Source organism: Phoxinus phoxinus (genome assembly GCF_949152265.1).
Source record: "Phoxinus phoxinus genome assembly, chromosome: 4".
In the NCBI taxonomy this organism is placed as follows: Eukaryota; Metazoa; Chordata; class Actinopteri; order Cypriniformes; family Leuciscidae; genus Phoxinus; species Phoxinus phoxinus.
The window spans coordinates 17,345,292-17,370,850 of record NC_136879.1 but is presented as its reverse complement, the minus strand read 5'-3'; the positions used below and the strand labels follow the sequence as shown (position 1 = coordinate 17,370,850).

The window sequence follows — 25,559 nt, the reverse complement described above, 5'->3', positions numbered from 1 at the left end:
ATGAACACCATATGCGCGCTATGGAGCTTCATTACTGTCGGTTTAATTTGAAGAAGCAGCCTTGGGAGGGGAAGAGAGAACTTAATTTAAGGCATCCCAGACTGCTGGGGGTTGGCTGTGTTTGAGGAGAAACATAACACGGCCTTTTAACATCCTGGCGTTGACGCATCTTTGACGTTTGCCGCCCTGGATGTGGTCATTGACGGTCAGCCTGTAAATGCGCTTGCGTTGATTTGCGAGCTCTTGTTTGCGTTTTCATTACTCATGTAGGATGTTGGCCAGGAGTTCCACGTTACTGACGTTCCTCTGCTGTCTGACTAGCTGGACTATGGACAATAGTCTTGTAATAGTTGTTTCCTTCACTACCTCTTTCCTTTTTAATGGTCTTTTCTAAGCAGCCAAATGTGGGCAACTTGAAGCAAGTCTCAGATTGCCTTTGGCAATTTGCTTATTGAAGAAACCTGTTTGTTTGTATCTTGAAGAACAGGCGTGCATCTGTTTGTTCAGATGTTCAGTATACGTGTGTATCAGCGCACACGTGACGTTCTCACTTTGTTTTCGGGGAAATCAGAGTGGATTGTCTTTTTAAATCATCGTATAAATCTTGAATCGAGGTTATTTTGAGTGTGACTTCCTTATATTGTGCATTGAAATTGCAAAAAATGTGTAGCCATTTTCATGCATTGGAGCCATAAATATTGTGCAAAACGTCTTTCTTCCTCTAGCGATTGGGATTGGGATTGGGATGACCACGAACAGTATGAATGAAAATAACTGGGATCTTCTCTACTTTTCACATTTCTGAGTTAGGTTCTTATAAAAAAAATGTCAAAACCAGGATCTAGAATTACAATTTCGAATTTGAATTAAAGGAAGCAGAATTGCAGTTCGATAGAAATTCATATACATATTTTAAGTGAAGTGTTTAACAAGCTTTAAAGTATAGGTCAGATATGATTGCATTATGCACGTTGTACTATTTGATTACTTTGAAATGAAAATAACATTGGAACATATCTAAGCACCAGGACCTAGGTCCACAAAATCACTTAAGCTAAAAAAAAAAAAAACGTTGTCAATAAAAATGTTTATCACTAAGTGTTTTCATAGCTCGAGTGGTTTTGTGCAACCGGCTGCAGAATATCAAGCTGGACTCTTTTGGCTCTTGCTAGTAAACGTAACATCTTAGTAACCATAGAGCCTCTATCAACACTCGAACAATATTGTAGGGGTGAGTTGACTTTGTTCCCTCGACGACTTCAATGTTCTTGCATCCTCTTCTGCTCGTCATGTGTACTTGCTCTCGCGTCGACATGGTTTGCGATGGGCCACATCTGGCACTTGGTTTATTTCCACTCTGACATTCAGACATCTAAGTGCTGACAGTCACGGCCTGATCACATACTCCAGGTGACATCACACACTTGACTCACTGTATACTTGTGCATCACCTGCCTTTAGTATGTTGTTGTTGTTTTTTGCTTGCAATGTTTTGGCCGATCAGAGTAGCCATCGTAGAAGCTGCTGCGTTGACGTCAGATACAGGGCAAAGCAACTCAGGTTTTGGTTTGTAGAAGACGGAGCAAGATACCGGCATCTTGTATGTCCAAGGTGCTGACACTTCTCTATTAATCAACCGGTTTCTTCGAAAACATTTGATCTCCAAACTATATGAACAAACTTTTTCATGACTTTTGTCTTTTTTTTTTTTTGGCGTGTTCTACTATAATAATGTTTTTTTGCGATTTGGTAATATCATCGATTTTTTAAAAGAAATCATTATTCGCTGTAGGATAAACTAAAAAAAGTGTAATACTTAAGTATGAGCATTAGTAATACCGTAGTAGTGATTAATTTTCTTATCGACACCACAGGTTAAAATATCACAGATATCATCAGTCCAGTCAGCCCAATCAAGCTTTGGTAAATCATAACAAAAGTCGTACTTTTGACATACAACTCAATATTTATGAAAAAATTCATAAATACGACAGTTAAGACACTTTGTATCTAAACATGCAGAGTTATTACACAGTATATCCAAATGTGATCTTTTACATCTTAGAATTATGATTTTTCATAAGTCAAAAGTGCATATTATGAAATAAGATTTGTGGCTTTTTATCTTATAATTTAACTTTTTGTCAATTTCGAATTGTAACAATTTTAATTCATAATTGTTACTTGGGATCTCATAATTTCAGTTATGCCATAACCAACTTTTGTCTATTTCTACTTAAGTCATGACCCTTTTTAATTCATAATTAATTTGTGACTTAGTATCTCATAATATCAATTTTGCCATTACAAGAGTGCCATGGTCATCCCAGAACTTTGTTGATGGACTATGATATACCCTAAATAATAGAGCACCTTTTATTTTAATAATAAAATACTAATCTCAGGATGCATTCTCCATTTTATGCCATTTACTTTGTCAATTTAGACTTCAGTCATGATTTTCTTTTTTATAATTCACAATGTTACTAATTTACAACAGTCACAATGTTACTAATTGAAATAATGTCCGCCCACGGAATACGCAAAAAAGGGGGCGAGGCCTAATTGAGCTGTGCTAGAGAAGATGGTGTTGTCGCCATGTTGCAGATACTTTTTTTTTTTTTTGAGAATAGCTTGTTTTCTGTTGGTTTTGTAAGACGGTTCACCGCTTCTTAGGAAAATTAACCATGGTTTTGTGATCGATTACTGTTTGCATTACCGTAGTTTTCCGACAAATATCATGATTAAATGGTGGATAACATCGTATCTATAATGAATAAGAAAATAAAAATAAACATACCTCTCTGAACGTCCTATGAAATCTTTGCAGGCAAAGTCTGTGCATGAAATCTGCTCTGCACGATCCTCTTGTTCGTTAACATTGTCAGGGTCTGAATCGGGCTCGAGATGATTTTAAATTGACGCCATCCTCATATTTACACTAGAGCAGAACTCGCAGTTATGGAGAGGTGGGACATTTCCTGAACGTGCTAAGCTGTGCCAATCATAACACACTGGGCCAGCTAACCAATCACAGCACATTTCGTATTTCGAAAGTAGGGGCTTCATCGAAATTGGCGTGTTCGAGCCAGACTGGGCAGAGAGGTGCTGTAATAATTTAAAATATGTGAAAAATGCGATCAAGCATTAACACATGCTAGTACACCCCAAAAACTTAATAACAGGGCATAATGGAACCCCTTTAAAGGTTGTAAAGTCAATAAGACTATAATTTTGAACAGCTTAAATGACTACACGAAGACTGAACAGTCAAACAGACTGTGTGGCAGAGCATTCGTGTTTATGGTTGTATCTGATGTGTGCACTGGCACAGACATCCGCTGGGTTATGTTTTTTGGGAGACATTACAGTGCATTTGTGTGTGTGGGTGGGAACATTCCCTGCGAGTGGACATTTTCTGTCGTTGTATTTATAAGGAGTTACTCACCGAAGCAACTCTTGATTTGGACTGAAGCCAGCGGTGAGCTCTCAGTACTGTGACCCGATCCATTCACCCAGAGAAGCCCTTACTAATGTCACCAAGTGCAGCGTTATTCCATCGGCAATAAACTGTGTGTAGAGCTCTTCTCTCTCCCACGATACATAAGGCAAATCACTCATTTGAAACTAACGATTGTTTGCTTATAGGTTTACATCTGAGAACATGTTAATCTTTGTTTCACCCTTATTTGAGACTAAACAAAATGATAGTTTTCCTTCAGGTCGACATCACAGAGCATTGTTGGTCTGAATGTGCTTTTCACACAGAGAAGGTAAAGCACTAGGGATGCATCCATGAATAAAATACCTGAATTTGAATTGATTTGAGTTTAAATTATTTTATTAATTGAAGTTTAAGGGATCACACAGTGATACCACACCTGAATCTATCACAGCAGAAAATTAGTAGCCTGGAACAGCGGCCAATTAAAGTTAAATGGCAATCATAGACCACACAGGATACCGCAAGTGACCAATCAGAATCAAGTACCCCAAGAGAGCCGGGTAATACAAATGTTTTTTTAAAAACAACAGGCAAACACCATGTTTGTTTACTATTCAATAAATGCTATGTTTATAATGAGGAGGATATTTTAAGCTATGAAACTTGCAGGATGTTTTAATGTTACGAAGACCCCTAATATTTCAAAATATCAAGGCAAATTTGCCGAAAGTCGAAAAAAATGTATTGAGTACATTATTATTATTATTATTATTATTATTATTATCTGAATTGTTCACAATAAGATCAATAACATGCATTTAGAAAATAGATGGGACCAGTTTTCATTGCATGCCATGCTATGAATGTCTCAAAGCCCTCCCCTCCTCAATCCACTAGACGCTCACATTCATCTTTCTCAAAATCCCATCAACAAACGACGGATAGGACCAAGTCCCATCCTGCTTTTCTTCTTCTTTCGATAATTATTTTTCCGATTAATCTGTTTCACTCAGATTTCTGTCATTATACGGAAGAAAATATCATCCACAACTGCTTAAATGTCATTGTAACTTCAAACTATTATTGGACAATTTCAATATATAATGTTCAGTGGGCCTCATTCATGAAGCACAAGAACAAATCTTTTTATAAACTGCTTTTAAATCATTTATGCAGTAGATTGAATTAGACAATTTACGCAACAACGGTTTTATGAACATTTTTTAAATGTTTTGCTCCGGATTCATGAATGAAACTGATGCATTTGTATGTGTGGGGTCTCTGCAGAAAGATATCTATATATATCGCAATATATATTCATTTTATGAATTCGCTCTCTTTCAGTTTCTCCCGTACGCGCTTCATTCACTGCATCTGCAGTCCATAGGTTTTGGAATGAATGAGTCGATGACTCATCCCACTTTGCTCAAGCCTTTAGGGATGGATAGAGAGAGAGAGGGGGGGAGAGAGAGGGAGGATAAGAGATGGTTTGGAGAAAGATCCAAGTGTGTTTTGGTTTATTTGATGATAATCCTCCAACAATTAGATGGGTGCAGGGTTCAACAAGCTTAATCAATACTCTTATTTGATATCCCACATGCATGCACGCCATTGCATGCCATGTTGTCTTTGCATAACTCTTTAGGCGGTAAAAACAGATTCCATGCACTGATAAATCTGTGTGGGCTTTCCAATTTAGACAAGGGATTTATCATACCCCATTGAATACTGTCCAAGGAATGAGGACGAAAGCATATTATCCCAGTAAGCTTGACTTCCCCCAACCTTTCTTTCTCTGTTGCGTTATTCTTTGAAGCGTCACGAGAGGAGACAGTGGGAGGCTCGCCAAATCGAGTTTCTTCTGTTCCATAAACATCGCTGTGGTCTCTGTGCGTGTAGACGGACGTCACTCAGTCCGTCGGGGCGTGACGGATGCTTGTTACACAGCTGTGTGAAGGATGCAAATAAAACATTTAGCATTAGAAAAAAAAGACTCCTTGTTAAATTTCTCCATATTGCACAGGAGGTGGTTGGTCATTAAATTATAACCGTCTAAGTATAAATTTTACTTTGGTAATCCTCCTTTCTGTTCACCCGACCTGCATGTCACCTTCCCTGAATGCTGTCGGCCAAGGCTAGTGACTCTCTAATCCGCTAATGGACCGCTGTAGGACCCTCTCAACCGGTGACAAAGTGTTAAGAGGATAGAGCCTCCATTACACCGAAAGAAAGAAAGAAAGAAAGAGAAAGAAAGAAAGAAAGAAAGTAAATTAGTTAGAACTAATCAGACAACAGATAATCAGCAATGCCAGTATAGAGCTGGGTTAACGTTTTGTAATTGGCAATTAGCCTAGACGAGGGGTTGGGGGAACTGTGTTTGGTTTGATCATTTCCGGGGCTAGTGCAACTAGAGTGTAGAACTTAATGAAGCCATGACCATGAAGCTCACGTGATCCGCTTCTTGGTGATATGATTAAATTTGAGACGGTTGCAACAAACAGTACGGCGACAAAGCAACCTTCAGTAGAGGTTTTCTAAGTTCCTTCTGTCATCAGTGCTCAGTTTTATTGTTTGACTGTTTGCATGTGCTCTCCTTTCATTACCATGACCAAATGAAGACCATTGCATTGTCTTGAATCCAGGATTGAAGGTCCGACTAACTGTTAGAGATGTATCTCTGTTGGTGCCTCGTGGGCAAGTGCCGTTGTGCTTCAGGCGACCCGAGTTCGAGTCCCGGCTCATGGATCTTTCCCGATCCCATCCCATCCTCTCACTCCCACCTCACTTCCTGTCTAGCTACTGTCCTATCCTAATAAAAGGCAAAAAAAAAAAGAGATGTATCTCTCAAGTTCAGAACCTAGAACTAAGAAACGGAGAGCTGCATTGGGACTGTCTGTCCGGATATCAACCGAGGATGAGATTATCGAGATGTCGAACCCTGTCATGTTGTAACCTAGTATTCCTATTCATCTTATTGGGTTTCAGAAGAGCGTTTGGATCATTTCCTGAATATCCAGATATATCCGCAAAAGGTTTGTGTTTGCAGTCAGCCCCAGTGAGCGGATCTTGGTGTTGTCGGCTTTCCGTTGCCAATCCACGAAATGTTTCGGAGCTGCTGAGTGATCGTTTCTGTTTAAACTTGTCGGTTCTGGTTGTGTTTGTGTGAGAGAGAAGATTTAACGGCTGTTTATTCTCGGAACAGAACTGCCTGTTTGTTTGGAGTTATTCTTGGCTCGGTGCGTGTGTGTTTTTCTCGTCCTCTACGTGTTTGTTGATGTTTCCTCTGGAAGGCTGGCACTGGGGGTCCACGTCAGCAGAACAGCAGACCGCCCATGCTCTTCAGGATCTGAAACGAGAGAGAAAGAGGGAGGGGGATGTGGCCTTTTGTGTCTGATCTCTGTCTGTGCTTGTGCGTCAGTCTGATGTAAAAGTGTGGGTGTCTTTTTTTTTTTTTCCTTCCTAGCCCATCCCCCTTTTGCCGCTACAACCCATTCATCCTCTTACCTTCCTAGCCGTCCCTCTTTTTTTTTTTTTTTTTTTGCACTTCATTCATTCGTTCATGCTTGTTGTCTACGTTTGCCGCAGACGGATACGACATTAGCATCTTTCCATGCCCCCGCCAAACCATATCGTAAATGAGAAATCGATCATCTTACTCGGGAGGGTCTCTGATGTAGAATTGGATCAGGTTCCTCCCACGCTTGGGGTATTTTGCATCTGAGGTGACCTGAGTCTGAGTCATTAGTCATCAATTAGTCTGCTTGAGTCTCTCCTAAAACGGGCTTCAAAGCCAGCACAGCACTCCACATCAAAGTGAAGAGCTAATAGTCCTCGATGCTCTTTGTAGTACTACAAGGCTTATTAGAAGACGGGCTAATGATTTTAACAGGATGCATTGAGTAATGTTATGTATGAGTAGTGTTGTTGTTTTTTAAATATTAGCATTAGCTATTATTGTTCAACCACTAATGCCTTATCTATAGAGCAGCTGAACCAGCCCTGTGTAACAGCATTGGCTCAACCAGAGTTTGTGTGACTAACCTATGGGAAACGGGGTGTAAGTTTAGGAAGCCCATCTACACGAATTTAATGTTTTTGCAATTCCGTTTTTGGCCACTAGTGGCACACACTGGTTTTTTTTTGTTCCATTAGCTGCAGATTCAATCTTTTGTCACTGAGAACAGAACACTGTGCTTCATTACTCTGACGAATCAATGACTCTCGAGTTGATTTTTGAATCAAAACCGTACTGTAAACTGTTGTCTTGATGATTTCTAAATGAATTACTCTTGAGATATTTTTTTTTTTTTGTAAATCAAGCACATGACCAACTAATATAAATGCTAGGGATTCGTGATATATCGGCCACCATATCAGTATCTGCCGATATATGTTAATTTTTAATGTTATTGTTATCGGCCCAATAAGAAAATTTGCCCGATATATTAAAACTGATAAATAATGGATTATTTTCATTCAGCTGAGACATTTCAGATGGCCACTGTTCTCCATAATGGTTTTGAATAGCTTGAAATATGATTGAAATCACTTCAAAAAAGTAAAATAGTTAAATGCAACGTGTAGCACAAGGCTGTCATATAGGCTGCATAAAGTTATAATGAGAACATTATAATTGTGTGTTTGGGTCGTGGCTTTTAATGGTGAGACTTCTGTTTTTGTAATCCCTAATAAATGTATACAGCGTAAATTTACACTGATTTAACAATAAATTGTGAGTGAAATCAGACTGGTTGTTTATTTGACTTTAAATAAAAACACACAAAAACATGTGGTCGCATGTCAAGTCTCCCTGTAGTCAATAATATTATCCCTTAAAAGTCATAGCCTATATTTGATCACCAAAATGATACATTAAAATGTTTTTTCCTTGAAAACAAATTCTTCATGCGTTTAAAATAGCTTGAATGTAACTTAATGTAATTCAGTATACGCTGTTCTATGAATATGCAAATGAGCCCCGCCTCCACTCACTGACTCAGCTCAGAGATCCACTCGTTGGCGATCACACGTTGACCTGATTGGTTACGAGGTAGTTTGTGACGTCAGAAACACCAGCGACTGGGTTCACTGCAGTTTTATGGAGAAAATACTCCGCAATGGTGTTATAAATTTGCCCATGGCTTGTCTTAAAGCACATTAAAAACACCACATAGACTTATAAACGAGATTAAAAGCTTGATTTTTAGCACGGGGGGACTTTAATATAATAGAATCACTAAACAATTCATTAAGTGAACATAAATTTTAATGATTCCTGTCTCTATTTTTCTCAGCTTTTTTTTCTTCTTCTTTGCTGTAATGAACGAGGCTTTGCATAATGAACATTAGCACGTCTACGTAGCATCTAACTTTTTTTTTTTTTTATCCAAGTAAATTCTTGTTTTCCATGATGCGACTACTTTGCATAACTGAGTTAATGTAAAATAAAATGCGAGTTATTCCGATCAGACATTTCTGTTCTGAGCATGTCACCAACCACGTACACACTCATTTCCACACGGAGACCCACTTTGACGCTGATTATAGAGCGGCGAAGGCTTACGCGCGCCGTAATTACTTCCAGCAAGCACTCGCTGATTATGTGAGTTAGCCCGTTCGTGGAGTGAACACAGCTGCGATCCGGGCGAGGGGAGGATGCGAACCGTGAGCTAATACAAGACTGACACATGATGTAGAAACAAGAACCATTAAACCGCCCCGTGTTTGTGTGCTCGTGCATCTGATATCCCATATTAAAAACAATTCGACTGCGATCCGATGTTTGGTAGATCAGTTTTCTGATCCTCAGGTGGAACGTGAGGGTCCTCGGCTACTGGAAATGTTAGGATGAGCCGCTCCTGGATCTGGATGGATTAATAAGGCCTGTGTTTGGTCAGGTTGAGCAGAGCAGGTCAGCGTGTTCCTCCATTACGCTACATGCAGGCGCTTGGGCTCAATTTTATCTCTTCATTGTGTTTCTCTGGTAAAAGTAATAGTGCTGCTGTTTCCATGAAACACAACATCAGGGACGTGTGTGGAAAATGCGTGCCTTGAATAGTGATCGGATGTTTAAACTGAATGGCCATTTTTAGCTTAAAAACACAGGAGTAAACAGTGTGTTGTGAAGTTAACAACTGTACGCTTCTTCAGAAATGGCATACAATGACACATAACAATATTTGTCTTGGGGTTTCTGGTAATATTTAAAACATCATAACAATGTTAATGTTATCCGTTGTTTTGTTTTTTAAATTAATTTGGCATTGCCACGATTAGATTATTAATCTACTGATATTATTTATTTTCCTATAGCTCAAAAAAGCATAGCATGGCGCTTGCAATGCAAGGTCATGGGTTCAATTCCCAGGGAGTGCAAGAACCGGTAAAATGTATATTTGCACCTTGAATGCAAGTCCCTCAGGATATAAGCGTCTGCTAGACGCATAAATATAAATATTTCATGGTTTTGATTGATGTTTTAATATAACAATTTTTTTTAACAATACCTTGAAAGGGACAGTGATAAATGGCGGCAGAGATTGAACCCTTTAAAGCACTTTCTCTTTAAGAGTGCATGTTAGTCATTTGCTGCATGCTAGGAACTTTATTCCTAAATATAATTCATTTCTAAATATAATTGTATTATGTTAATATTATGTTAAATTAATATTTAAAATACCTAAATGGTTTGCTTTGCTTGTTTGGTTTTCAGTGTTTTTTTTTTTGTTTGTTTTTTCTTAACTTTGTTTTTGCTTTTTTTGTTTGGTGGTCTTTCTGTTTTGCTTTTTGATTTTATCCATTCATTTAATGTTTTTTTTATATATATATAATTGGTTTAAAAAAAATTTTTTTTTTTTTTTTTGGTGTTTGTTGTTTTTGTAGTTTTTTTATTTTATTAAAAAAAAAATATATATATATATATTGCTTTGATTAGTGGGGTTTTCTTATTTTTGTTATTTTTAGTGGTGTTTTTGTTGTTTTTAATAAATTGTTTGTATTTTTATTTAAAACATTTTTTTGTTTTGATTACTGGTGTTTTTGTTTTGCTTTTTTATTTTATATATATATATAAAATAAAAAAGCAAAACAAAAACACCAGTAATCAAAACAAAAAAATAATATATTTTTTTTTATAAAAATAATTTATAAAAACAATAAAAACACCACTAAAAATAAACAAAATAAACAAACACCACTAAACAAACCAATATATGTATATTAAACTAATAAAAAATAAAACTAATTATATATATATATATAAATATAAATATATATATATATATATATATATATATATATATATATATATATATATAATTAGTTTTATTTTTTCCCATTAATTAAATAATAAAAAGTTGTTTTTTGTTTTGTTTAGTTTATATTTTATCCATTAATGTTTTTGCCTACAGAATGGTGTAGTTTGGGTGTCTACTAGCAGGAGTTAACTTGACCATGCCAGCCAAAACATTGACCCTTTAGTCATTAGTTGTAGTGCCGAGGACTTTTACCTTTTACCTGTGACTGGCGACTCTAGCCTGGAGAGGTGGAGCTAGAAACCTTTGCTCTAAAGAGAGGGAAGAGGACGAAAAACAAATACAGCGCACAGTCCCGTTCTTCGCGGAGGACTGTTATTTTCTCTGTTTCTCTGCCCTTTTACCATGAGCGAAGGAAGCACACCTGCACAGCAGGACGGAGGTCTGTGTTTACTTGTCGTTTTGCATTTGTGTGTGTTTGCTGTCCTTTGCAGCATCCGAACAAGCTCTCCGAGTCTTTTCTGAAAGTGAAAGTGTCAGATTGCGAAGGAAGGCATGAAAGAGCCCATCTGTAACTGGCTTTGCTGAGTCACAGTTTTTCCTGAAACAAACACTCCAGTGCTAAAACTTCCACGGACTCTGGCGTTTATCAGTGCGTTTCTTTACCCAGCCGAGTACATTTCAGGAATCATTTGCATTGACGTAGTCAATGAGCTTATCAATGTTTGGCCAACAACACCACTTCGGAAAGTGAACGGCACACGTCTGTAAATATGACAGATTTTCCGACCTGCTTAGAATTACAATGTTTAATTGAACTTCAAATACAGTCATTTACTCAAGAGACAAACTAGACTTTTCCCTTTCTTTCCTTTATGATCACCATGGCTGCATTTATTTGATCAGACGTCAATAAAAACAAAGCTGTGAAGTATTTTTACAGTTTAAAATGACTGTTTTTCCATTTGCTTATATTTTAAAATGTGATGTATTCTGGGATGGCAAAGCTGAATTGCTTGAACACTGACTCCTCGTGATGTTTCCTCCACAGGTCCTGCTCAGGTTCCCATGATGTCCCCAAACGGTTCAGTGCCTCAAATCTATGTGCCTCCTGGATACGTTCAACAGGTGAGTCATTACAGTAATACTTATTTATTTTGGTTTCGTGAAAGGATGCAATTTTCAGTCTAATTTACATCTCTATGGCCCTTTTCCAAACCTGTTGAGCTTCCCACCTAACCGTGTTCATCATAGGCGCTCTTCCAAACATTAGTCAGCAAAATGATGCTGCCTTAGGACTAGCAAGCTTTCACAAAATAATTCTTTTCACAAAATAATCCCCAGAATGGTGTATATTTTAACAAAGATGGCAAAACCTTTAGCTCAAATCAGGCTAAAATTACATATAAATCCCATATTGAGCATTGGGATTTATCCATTTGTTTTATGGAGCAGAGCTTATCTATGTAAAGGCTGGAAATACATTTGCAGCATTATTCTGTTAGCAGCTGAATATGCAAATATATGCGGGGCGCTTTACTCTCATTAACAAAATAATCACAACAAAAATGGCAGCGGTGAAAAAAAACAGCGGTTCAGAAAGCATCTGATCATAGCGATGTGGATGTGTTTGCACCAGCTCTGAAATTAGGAACTCAAATTAAGAACTCCTGATGAGTCACGTCACGTTTATATATTTAGCTCTTTATACAAGATTGTGAGCGGACCGAGAGCCACAACACGCTTGTAGCCAATCTACAGTAGGGGGTGTGTCCACTCATAATAGAGAGCCTAAGGCCCGCCCCTCCTCTTCCGGCTCATGGGACCTTATTTCGGAAAAAATATGTATGGTAGTCAATGGCGAGAGACAACTTATCTTTTTATTCCATCCGAACTGTGCCCTGAATTACACATGATGTTTGTTCACGAATTCATGAATTCAGGGCACAATTCAAACGAGATCAAAATATTTTTTGTCTCTCGCCATTGACTACCATACAATATTTTTCCGAAATAAGGTCCCATGGTGGTCCACCGGAAGGGGAGGGACTTAGGCTCTCTATAGGGGAGGAGAGAGAGTGAGCCAATCAGCAGTAGGGGGCGTGTCCACTCATGATGGGGGAGGAGAGTGAGCCAATCAGCTGTAGGGTGGTGTGTCCACTCATGATGGGGGAGGAGAGTGAGCCAATCAGCAGTAGGGGGCGTGTTCATTTATGATGGGGGAGGAGAGTGAGCCAATCAGCAGTAGGGGGCGTGTCCACTCATGATAGGGGAGGAGAGAGAGAGGCAATCAGCTGTTTGGGGCGTGTCCACTCATGATGGGGGAGGAGAGTGAGCCAATCAGCAGTAGGGGGTGTGTCCACTCATGATGGGGGAGGAGAGAGTGAGGCAATCAGCTGTAGGGGGTGTGTCCACTCATGATGGGGGAGGAGAGAGAGAGGCAATCAGCTGTTTGGGGCGTGTCCACTCATGATGGGGGAGGAGAGTGAGCCAATCAGCAGTAGGGGGTGTGTCCACTCATGATGGGGGAGGAGAGAGAGAGGCAATCAGCTGTTTGGGGCGTGTCCACTCATGATGGGGGAGGAGAGTGAGCCAATCAGCAGTAGGGGGTGTGTCCACTCATGATGGGGGAGGAGAGAGTGAGGCAATCAGCAGTAGGGGGTGTGTCCACTCATGATGGGGTAGGAGAGAGTGAGGCAATCAGCTGTAGGGGGTGTGTCCACTCATGATGGGGGAGGAGAGTGAGCCAATCAGCAGTAGGGGGCGTGTCCACTCATGATGGGGGAGGAGAGTGAGCCAATCAGCAGTAGGGGGCGTGTCCACTCATGATAGGGGAGGAGAGAGAGAGGCAATCAGCTGTTTGGGGCGTGTCCACTCATGATGGGGGAGGAGAGTGAGCCAATCAGCAGTAGGGGGTGTGTCCACTCATGATGGGGGAGGAGAGAGAGAGGCAATCAGCTGTTTGGGGCGTGTCCACTCATGATGGGGGAGGAGAGTGAGCCAATCAGCAGTAGGGGGTGTGTCCACTCATGATGGGGGAGGAGAGAGTGAGGCAATCAGCAGTAGGGGGTGTGTCCACTCATGATGGGGTAGGAGAGAGTGAGGCAATCAGCAGTAGGGGGCGTGTCCACTCATGATGGGGGAGGAGAGTGAGCCTATCAGCAGTAGGGGGTGTGTCCACTCATGATGGGGGAGGAGAGTGAGCCTATCAGCTGTAGGGGGTGTGTCCACTCATGATGGGGGAGGAGAGTGAGCCTATCAGCTGTAGGGGGTGTGTCCACTCATGATGGGGGAGGAGAGTGAGCCTATCAGCAGTAGGGGGTGTGTTCACTCATGATGGGGTAGGAGAGAGAGTGAGGCAATCAGCAGTAGGGGGTGTGTCCACTCATGATGGGGGAGGAGAGTGAGCCTATCAGCAGTAGGGGGTGTGTTCACTCATGATGGGGTAGGAGAGAGAGTGAGGCAATCAGCAGTAGGGGGCGTGTCCACTCATGATGGGGGAGGAGAGAGAGGGAGCAAGAGGGAGAGTTGAAGAAAGACTGAGGAAAGAGAGATGGCTGAGAGACATTACAAAAGAGAAAAGGTCAGAGGAATATCACTGGAAAAAGAAGCATTATGATCAGACAAGAGCTTTAGGACCCACATTAATATTAAAAAACCTTTCAGCGATGGAGAGACCTAAGCAGGAAGGCCTGAAAACAGACGGCGAGGTTGCTTTTTTTCTGCTGTATACTCAAGTAACATTGGTCTTGTTGTGTTTCACAGAACTAAGATATGCTGTTGTTGTAATGTTAGCTAAAGTAACAGGGCAGTTTGGAGTGTCATTGTTTGCCTGGAGCTGCTGGCGACTAACAACCGGCTCTTGTGTACTGTTCATTTTTTGTTCTTCCTTGTCATCCATTCGTCATCTTTGCTTTAGCTGAAGCGAAGCAAAATAATGCTTCATGAAAATATGATAGAGACATCCACTCTTGCATTGCGTGCATTTTAGGGTTGGAGCAACGAAGGGAGGAGGGGTGTTTTTGTTTTGGTTGATTTCGAATATCAACAGTGTTTCTCAGAAATCACTTACTGCACCTTTAAATCAAGCAGTTTACAGTATTAAACCTGAAAAACAGTGTCAGTCTCGTTCAGTTAGAATTACAATTTCGATTTCTACTATAAAGCGGCTCTCTAGTATGTTCATGTTTATACTCGCGTCTGACCTCGATGGACTGAACAGAAGAAATTAACCAGAGAAGATTTCCACGTCAAAGAAGGCGGGGCCTCAGAGCCACCCCCACCTATTACATCATCGCCACTGACCAATGGTAGTTCGAAGGTGTTTACCAGCTGGAACAAACTTTTCCTGGAAAGTTTCCTTTGGCAAGCTGTTTCAAACTCCTGAAACAAACTCCAAACTAATTTAATTTTGTTCAAAATGAAGTCACACCAGTTCGTATCAGGGTCTTAACCTCTCTTCCTTTCTGTGTAGATCATTGAGGAGAATGGAGTGAGGCGGGTGTTGGTCTTACCTCAGACGGAGTTTCATCCGGGGGGCCATTCCCCGCTTCACCACCCGCCCCCCCCGCCGCCCCACGCCCACCTGCAGGCCTTCATCCCACACCCGCACATCATGCACGCTCCCCCTCACCTGTACTCAGGCATGGCTGGAGGAACCGGGGATATGAACCCCCAGTACATCTCCCAGTACCACCCAGCACACACCACCATCTACTCAGAGCAGGGTCAGTACACACACACTTTTGCTTCACCAAAAAATGCTGCACCACTGCTGACTCTACAGCGCTTTGATAAAAATATAAGACTATATTTTAGCTGAGTTATGAACTCTCAGAGAAAGACAGACTGAAAGCCTATAAAATAGTCAACTCAACAAAAACAAAATCCTGTTGGAAAAACTTGCGTAAGATTTCAGTATATGTAATATGCTATTAAACACAACTCTTTTTAATGATTAAACATTATTACATTTTAATTGAATTATTACATTTAAAAGCAATCATTTTATTTGTCTATAAATATATTTTTATTAATACATTTAAAAAAAACTTAAATCATTGTCATGTATTGTGTTTTTCATTTAAATACTGCGTACGTTATTTGAAATGTTGCTTTGTTAACTATCTTAAATCAATATTTTAAGTTTTAACTGAAATAAAAATATATTAAAGTTAAATAAAAAAATTCATAATAATATAAAATATAATAATTTGACTTAAAATATTGTAGTATTATACAAAATAGGTTTCAAAAACTTAAATACATTTTTTAATGGAAATTATGAATATAAAAATATTAATGAATATTATAATAGTATATAAAATATACTAAAATAACACTAGGCATAACAAACTACTATTGTAACTTTTAATGGAAATTAAGAATATAAAAATATTAATGAATATTATAATAGTATATAAAATATACTAAAATAACACTAGGCATAACAAACTACTGCATAATTATATTAACTACAGACCGTTATTCCTTAAATAAACTTTTGCATATCTAGGATATAAAAAAAACACATTTATTTAATTGTTGTATAGTTAATTAATTTCCATAGAGAGAGACGCCATGGCAGGATTATCATCTGTGGATTGGTTTTCAATAATTCAATGTTCCGGTACGCATTATTCCTAACATGTCTCTCTGTTTTCCAATTTCCTCAGAAACTCACCCCCAACACGGCCGCGCGGCATTTGCTCACAGAGATGAAAGGGCTAGCAAAACCTATGAGCGTCTGCAAAAGAAGCTGAAGGAGAGGCAAGGGGTAGGCGGAGGGGGAGGTGGAGGCTTGGCCCCCTCCAAAGACAGTCCCCCTCCATCCCCGCAGAAGAGCCGCGGGACACCGCCCTCAGGAGGAGATCTGCAGAACGGGCTGGGGGGTAAGGGCGCAGAGGAGCAGGCACAGCCCAGCACTGCTGCTGTCGCCGGCCTGGGCAAGAGCCCAGGAAGAGGGAAGGAGGCGGAGTCTGGAGGTAGAATATACCGTAGGGTTCCTAGAACCGTCACAATAAAGCAGTGAGGCACGGGATGCTGTGTGTTACACTGTTTTTAACACCGTTAAAGTGCGTAGTTTGGCACAATGTGAAGAGGAGTTACCCGTGTTAAAGGGATAGTTCGCTTTGAAATTAAATTTTGGTATGTTTTAGCTTACCTCAAGGGCATCCAAGATGTAGGTTAATTATATAGATGTTTACTATTTAAATACTGTGTTTAATTTGGACGATGGGGAATTGTTTAATTTGGACGATTGGGAATTGTTTAATTTGGACTCTGTGCATGCTCTTTGAGACAGTGACCATAGACCTGCATGATATGACTGTCAGACAAGAGCGGTTTGACCTAAAAATATCAAAATTGAAACTACTGCGGAAAAAAAGACACCTACATCTTGGATGCCCTTGAGGTAAGCTAAAACATACCAAAATTTAATTTCAAAGTGAACTATCCCTTTAACTCTATGAAAATGTTACTCGCTGCCTCTTGTAGCTTTACTGCTTTTATAGAACGGTAGAGTCAGCAATATGAGACATCAATGGTAAAGAAATAGTTACATTTATTTATGGTAATCTAATGGGGTCCAAAAGACTGAGACCACTAGTGGGGTTTTATCTTTGTTTTGTTTTTTCAGTTGTTTAGTTTTTGGTGTTTCTGTTTTTTTTGTTTCTGTTTTGTTGTGATTGTTTTGTTTCTGTTTTTGTTTAGTTTTTTGTTGTTGCGTTTTTTTTGTTTCTGTTTTGTTTATGTTGTGTTTTTTTTATTTTTTTTATTTTTTTTATTTTGCTTTTTGTTACAAATTATATTAACAGTATACAAATGTACTGCAACTGAAAAAAATTACGTAATGAAAGTTAAACGATAATCAGGTCACGTGATCACGGTCACACAATTCTAATTAAATGCTACTGCTTTCTTTTACTTCACAGTTGTTTAAATCCAAACTTTATGTATTTTCAGGTTTAAATGAGATGAAATGAAACTCCCAGTTTTTCAGTATTGTCTCAGTCTTTTGAACCCTGCTGCAGTTCATTAGTCTAAGAGTGAGAGATACATATACAGTGCATAATAAGTTTGCATATATCAGCTGTTTTGTATCGACTTTGTCTTATCCAATCAGATTTCAGCACCAAAATCGGTTTACGAATCCGACTTTAATTAAAATCTACTTCTAATTAAAGATAAACTTACTTAAAACGACCAGGGAATGACATGTTTACTGTTTGGCTCTCCCTCAATTAATTCCCAACTGGAGTTACTCATGCATGCGGTCACTGATGGAGGGTTTATTAGGAAGTGGTTATTAGCAATAATGTCCCATTAAGTCGTCTTTTTCCTAGGACTATCATATCTCAGGTTTCAGGCTGAAGTCCGTCCAGGAGCCCACCGGGGGGGGGTGTAACGGGGCTCCGGGGACGGGCCCCCGCTGTAAAGCAGAGCTCTGGTCTCATTAGCTCCCTCAGCTTTAGGCTGCTGCAGATAACATTAGCTGTAATTACTCTTGCACTGACTCAGTCATTTATCAGCGCTAACTAACTCCAGCCTGAAGGAACTCCGCTGCAGCTACTGTACGCCGACTAAACTTAGCTGGTGTATCTATTAATCCATTCATGGAAAATAAGAGCTTCTCTAACACGTAAAAGCCATTGGAGTGTGAAGCCCTGTTCTCTTTTTGAATCAGTTTATAATGGAGTTATTGTCTTTTTATTATCATTTTGCAGAACTGGACGAAGAAGCAAAGGCTCTTCAGGAATGCTTAGACTCCATCTGCAAACCAGTGGTAAGGAGATTTTATTTGTGTTCTTTTTTAAATATTTATGTGCATTTTCTGTATTTTAATTTCTTTAATGCTAACACACACACACACTACATTTTTTTTTAAGGAATACATTTATTCAGCAAGAAAGCATTGAGTTAATTCATGGCTCCAGCTGACTAATAGAGCAGAAGTTCGACAGATGGTGGCGCCAGTGCCTGATTTGGTAGCGCTTCCATAGTTTCTTACTGAACTATTTGAATCGAGCGGTTTAATTCAAGTCTTCTGAAAAGACACGATCGCTTTATATGATTAAACAGATTATCAGGAAACTTAAACAGAAGCTCAACCATACGTGTTTGATACGTGAGAGAAAACCTTGTCTTGGTTCTAGGTTCAAGTGTGCTGCGTAACACAAGAACGAACCTCATTGGTTCTCGCTGAAGCTCAAACGTGCTGCGTAACACAAGAACGAACCTCATTGGTTCTCGCTGAGGCTCAAACGTGCTGCGTAACATAAGAACGAACCTCATTGGTTCTCGCTGAAGCTCAAACGTGCTGCGTAACATAAGAACGAACCTCATTGGTTCTCGCTGAAGCTCAAACGTGCTGCGTAACATAAGAACGAACCTCATTGGTTCTCGCTGAAGCTCAAACGTGCTGCGTAACACGAGAACAAACCTCATTGGTTCTCGCTGAGGCTCAAACGTGCTGCGTAACACGAGAACGAACCTCATTGGTTCTCGCTGAGGCTCAAACGTGCTGCGTAACACAAGAACTAACCTCATTGGTTCTCGCTGAGGCTCAAACGTGCTGCGTAACATAAGAACGAACCTCATTGGTTCTCGCTGAGGCTCAAACGTGCTGCGTAACATAAGAACGAACCTCATTGGTTCTCGCTGAAGCTCAAACGTGCTGCGTAACACAAGAACGAACCTCATTGGTTCTCGCTGAAGCTCAAACGTGCTGCGTAACACAAGAACTAACCTCATTGGTTCTCGCTGAGGCTCAAACGTGCTGCGTAACATAAGAACGAACCTCATTGGTTCTCGCTGAAGCTCAAACGTGCTGCGTAACACAAGAACGAACCTCATTGGTTCTCGCTGAAGCTCAAACGTGCTGCGTAACACAAGAACGAACCTCATTGGTTCTCGCTGAGGCTCAAACGTGCTGCGTAACACAAGAACGAACCTCATTGGTTCTCGCTGAAGCTCAAACATGCTGCGTAACATAAGAACGAACCTCATTGGTTCTCGCTGAGGCTCAAACGTGCTGCGTAACACAAGAACGAACCTCATTGGTTCTCGCTGAAGCTCAAACGTGCTGCGTAACACAAGAACGAACCTCATTGGTTCTCGCTGAGGCTCAAACGTGCTGCGTAACACGAGAACGAACCTCATTGGTTCTCGCTGAGGCTCAAACGTGCTGCGTAACACGAGAACGAACCTCATTGGTTCTTGCTGAGGCTCAAACGTGCTGCGTAACACAAGAACGAACCTCATTGGTTCTCGCTGAAGCTCAAACGTGCTGCGTAACACAAGAACGAACCTCATTGGTTCTCACTGAAGCTCAAACGTGCTGCGTAACATAAGAACGAACCTCATTGGTTCTCGCTGAGGCTCAAACGTGCTGCGTAACACAAGAACGAACCTCATTGGTTCTCACTGAAGCTCAAATGTGCTGCGTAACATAAGAACGAACCTCATTGGTTCTCGCTGAGGCTCAAACGTGCTGCGTAACACAAGAACGAACCTCATTGGTTCTCGCTGAGGCTCAAACGTGCTGCGTAACACAAGAACGAACCTCATTGGTTCTCGCTGAAGCTCAAACGTGCTGCGTAACACAAGAACGAACCTCATTGGTTCTCGCTGAAGCTCAAACGTGCTGCGTAACACAAGAACGAACCTCATTGGTTCTCGCTGAAGCTCAAACGTGCTGCGTAACACAAGAACGAACCTCATTGGTTCTCGCTGAAGCTCAAACGTGCTGCGTAACACAAGAACGAACCTCATTGGTTCTCGCTGAGGCTCAAACGTGCTGCGTAACACAAGAACGAACCTCATTGGTTCTCGCTGAGGCTCAAACGTGCTGCGTAACACAAGAACGAACCTCATTGGTTCTCGCTGAGGCTCAAACGTGCTGCGTAACACAAGAACGAACCTCATTGGTTCTCACTGAAGCTCAAATGTGCTGCGTAACATAAGAACGAACCTCATTGGTTCTCGCTGAGGCTCAAACGTGCTGCGTAACACAAGAACGAACCTCATTGGTTCTCGCTGAGGCTCAAACGTGCTGCGTAACACAAGAACGAACCTCATTGGTTCTCGCTGAGGCTCAAACGTGCTGCGTAACACGAGAACGAACCTCATTGGTTCTCGCTGAGGCTCAAACGTGCTGCGTAACACAAGAACGAACCTCATTGGTTCTCGCTGAAGCTCAAACGTGCTGCGTAACACAAGAACGAACCTCATTGGTTCTCACTGAAGCTCAAACGTGCTGCGTAACATAAGAACGAACCTCATTGGTTCTCGCTGAGGCTCAAACGTGCTGCGTAACACAAGAACGAACCTCATTGGTTCTCACTGAAGCTCAAATGTGCTGCGTAACATAAGAACGAACCTCATTGGTTCTCGCTGAGGCTCAAACGTGCTGCGTAACACAAGAACGAACCTCATTGGTTCTCGCTGAGGCTCAAACGTGCTGCGTAACACAAGAACGAACCTCATTGGTTCTCGCTGAAGCTCAAACGTGCTGCGTAACACAAGAACGAACCTCATTGGTTCTCGCTGAAGCTCAAACGTGCTGCGTAACACAAGAACGAACCTCATTGGTTCTCGCTGAAGCTCAAACGTGCTGCGTAACACAAGAACGAACCTCATTGGTTCTCGCTGAAGCTCAAACGTGCTGCGTAACACAAGAACGAACCTCATTGGTTCTCGCTGAGGCTCAAACGTGCTGCGTAACACAAGAACGAACCTCATTGGTTCTCGCTGAGGCTCAAACGTGCTGCGTAACACAAGAACGAACCTCATTGGTTCTCGCTGAGGCTCAAACGTGCTGCGTAACACAAGAACGAACCTCATTGGTTCTCACTGAAGCTCAAATGTGCTGCGTAACATAAGAACGAACCTCATTGGTTCTCGCTGAGGCTCAAACGTGCTGCGTAACACAAGAACGAACCTCATTGGTTCTCGCTGAGGCTCAAACGTGCTGCGTAACACAAGAACGAACCTCATTGGTTCTCGCTGAGGCTCAAACGTGCTGCGTAACACGAGAACGAACCTCATTGGTTCTCGCTGAGGCTCAAACGTGCTGCGTAACATAAGAACGAACCTCATTGGTTCTCGCTGAAGCTCAAACGTGCTGCGTAACACAAGAACGAACCTCATTGGTTCTCGCTGAAGCTCAAACGTGCTGCGTAACACAAGAACGAACCTCATTGGTTCTCGCTGAAGCTCAAACGTGCTGCGTAACACAAGAACGAACCTCATTGGTTCTCGCTGAGGCTCAAACGTGCTGCGTAACACAAGAACGAACCTCATTGGTTCTCGCTGAGGCTCAAACGTGCTGCGTAACACAAGAACGAACCTCATTGGTTCTCACTGAAGCTCAAACGTGCTGCGTAACATAAGAACGAACCTCATTGGTTCTCGCTGAGGCTCAAACGTGCTGCGTAACACAAGAACGAACCTCATTGGTTCTCGCTGAGGCTCAAACGTGCTGCGTAACACAAGAACGAACCTCATTGGTTCTCGCTGAGGCTCAAACGTGCTGCGTAACACGAGAACGAACCTCATTGGTTCTCGCTGAGGCTCAAACGTGCTGCGTAACACGAACGAACCTCATTGGTTCTCGCTGAAGCTCAAACGTGCTGCGTAACACAAGAACGAACCTCATTGGTTCTCGCTGAAGCTCAAACGTGCTGCGTAACACAAGAACGAACCTCATTGGTTCTCGCTGAGGCTCAAACGTGCTGCGTAACACAAGAACGAACCTCATTGGTTCTCGCTGAGGCTCAAACGTGCTGCGTAACACAAGAACGAACCTCATTGGTTCTCGCTGAAGCTCAAACGTGCTGCGTAACACAAGAACGAACCTCATTGGTTCTCGCTGAAGCTCAAACGTGCTGCGTAACACAAGAACGAACCTCATTGGTTCTCGCTGAGGCTCAAACGTGCTGCGTAACATAAGAACGAACCTCATTGGTTCTCGCTGAGGCTCAAACGTGCTGCGTAACACAAGAACGAACCTCATTGGTTCTCGCTGAGGCTCAAACGTGCTGCGTAACACAAGAACTAACCTCATTGGTTGAACGAACTTCCATTTACCAAGTTTCGAATGCTCCAAGTACGTTTGCTAACAAGTGATTATATGTGAATAAAAGCCTAAATTAAATCTATTCATTATATAAAACGATCAAGACTTGGATTAAACTGTTCAATTAATTTGAAATTATTTTACAGTCCCTTTATGAACATTTTAAAGAGTTTTGGGTGAATAGACTTTCAACGGAGGGGCAGTAATCTCTCAGGTTTCATTAAAAATATCTTAATTTTTGCTTCAAAGATGAACAAAAGTCGTATGGGTCTGGAATGACATGAGGGTGAGGTAATGATGACAGAATTTTCTCTTTTGGTGAACTATCCCTTTAATTAGCCAGTCTGGCCAATCACTGATATAAATGTACAGATTTGGCACACTGTTCTTCTAAGTGTGCAATTGTAAAGGCCTTTATGCTACATTTGACACTCTTCTCACTGAGCAACCACCTTCTGAAGGACTGTACGACTGCTTGCTGCGTCAACAGATTTCTTAATGACAGTCATTTCCACGGTCTCAAAAACTCTACATCCATGCATGATTACAGTCCCCACAAGAAGACAGTAATGGCTCTCCGTAATGGGTCATTAATGCTGTATTTGATTTGATTCATCGAGGAAGCTAAATGGCTGTCTTGTCTCTGGTGGTGTGCTGGGCTCTGGTTTATTGGTGTTTTCATGAAACAGTGAGTTCAGTTTTGCCGAGACTGCTATAATCACGATAATAATGATCCCGCGCCTTTTTCATTAGACATTTTAAACCTTTTTTTTTTTTGACATTATGATCTGAGCAGCGTTTTTTTTTTTTTTTTATCGCTGTAGTCCTTGAGATATGAATAAATAATGGGGCACTACGAATAGTTTTTAAAAAGGCCACTTAAGCATGCTGTTCAAGCTCATTTTTGCAGTATGTACAGTGTGTCCCCAAACTACACTGGCATTGGCATGCAAGATAAATTGCTTTTATTTCATTGTTTATCTTAATTTATGTTTTTAAAGCGGCAGCGTCCTAAACCTTCGCCATCATCCAGAACTGTTTTCTTAATTTGTAATTAGCTTCATGCAGATCAGTTGCATCAGTAATGGACTGATTATTTCCACAGCTCAAGCCGTGAGAAAAGTTGTGTAGCGAAAAGTGTAGAGGAGAGAATCGTGCCCCGCGAGGCTCAGATAAATAGGTTATTTTTAAGTCAGTTTTGGCTTAGTAAAGCACGCTAACTTCAGCTATTCTTGTCTGGAAACCCGAAAGGTACATAGTCATGCATCCATAACTAAAGGAGACACTTGTTTCTCAACTGGAATAAAGCTAAAAATATTCCCTCTTGCATAACAGGAGTTCTCTTTTGTTCCGGAGGGGGAAGCGCCACATGTCATTAAAATAAACTAAAGTGACTCTTTCCAGGCGAAACAAGCAGACGCATGTATTTCCCACATAAATAAGTGTGTGTAGTTTAATATGTAGTCAGTTAGCCCCAGGGAACAATTAACCTCTGAAATCAGTTGAACACAACAAAATGGGTTCCGCTAAATCAGACACGTTTGCTTTGTCGGTTTGATCAACTTCAATCACGCATCTTGTTTCATCAGTTTTCACTCGTTTACATTTTTTCCTTTTCATCTGCGTATACAGTCCCTTGGCTGTCCTCGTGCATCACATATACTCAGTTTACAAACAGATTTTCCTTCGTCTGTCTAGGGGACGTGACCTGAAGTTAGCCTAAGTATGCAGTTGGGGTGAGATGGTCCTCACTGCAGAACACGAAATCCAAGGGGAGGAGTTGGATCTGGATCCAACTCCTCCCACCTTACATATACCTAAACCTGCCAATCTCCACCCCCTGATCCCTAAACCCACCCCTAAACCTACCAATCTCCACCCCCTGATTCCTAAACCCACCCCTAAACCTACCAATCTCCACCCCCTGATTCCTAAACCCACCCCAAACCTACCAATCAACACCCCCTGATTCCTAAACCCACCCCTAAACCTACCAATCTCCACCCCCTGATCCCTAAACCCACCCCTAAACCTACCAATCTCCACCCCCTGATCCCTAAACCCACCCCTAAACCTACCAATCTCCACCCCCTGATTCCTAAACCCACCCCTAAACCTACCAATCTCCACCCCCTGATCCCTAAACCCACCCCTAAACCTACCAATCTCCACCCCCTGATCCCTAAACCCACCCCTAAACCTACCAATCTCCACCCCCTGATCCCTAAACCCACCCCTAAACCTACCAATCTCCACCCCCTGATCCCTAAACCCACCCCTAAACCTACCAATCTCCACCCCCTGATCCCTAAACCCACCCCTAAACCTACCAATCTCCACCCCCTTATCCCTAAACCTACCAATCTCCACCCCCTGATCCCTAAACCTACCAATCTCCACCCCCTGATCCCTAAACCTACCAATCTCCACCCCAATTTGAAAGGTTTTCACGAGTTAGTTTAGCAGAATTACAGAGACTTGGGCCAGAAACCCAATCAATGCAAGTTCACAGGCGGCAATACAAACAAAATGTTCTTAGACAGCAAACATAGAGTAGATTTCAAACCTAAGAAGTTTGTCTAGCAAAGGCACTATTGTTACTATATTGTATTTATATTGGACTGTGGGGATGTTGATCTACTCAATCTACTACATCTGTTTTGATCATCGTTCTGAATACCGTTCGGACATAATCTTTGACATGTCCAAGCTGTGGAGCTGTGGAAATAACCAGTCCATTACTGATTTCATGTCATGTCGGACATTTTTTTCAAAATGTTAC

The 25,559-nt window shown here is 41.3% G+C and overlaps 1 protein-coding gene across 3 annotated transcripts in view; it reads left to right on the top strand.

Moving 5' to 3' along the window:
- Window positions 1-25,559, top strand: part of fndc3a (fibronectin type III domain containing 3A) — a 94,914-nt gene that overhangs the window by 39,808 nt on the left and 29,547 nt on the right. For 2 of the 3 annotated variants that reach the window (XM_079610925.1, XM_079610927.1), the window contains 4 exons: window positions 11,750-11,826; window positions 15,173-15,425; window positions 16,374-16,682; window positions 18,426-18,484. In XM_079610925.1, coding sequence (XP_079467051.1) covers window positions 11,750-11,826; window positions 15,173-15,425; window positions 16,374-16,682; window positions 18,426-18,484 — 698 coding nt within the window. The remainder of the gene's footprint in view (window positions 1-11,749; window positions 11,827-15,172; window positions 15,426-16,373; window positions 16,683-18,425; window positions 18,485-25,559) is intronic. The other variant, XM_079610926.1, reaches the window with a different exon arrangement.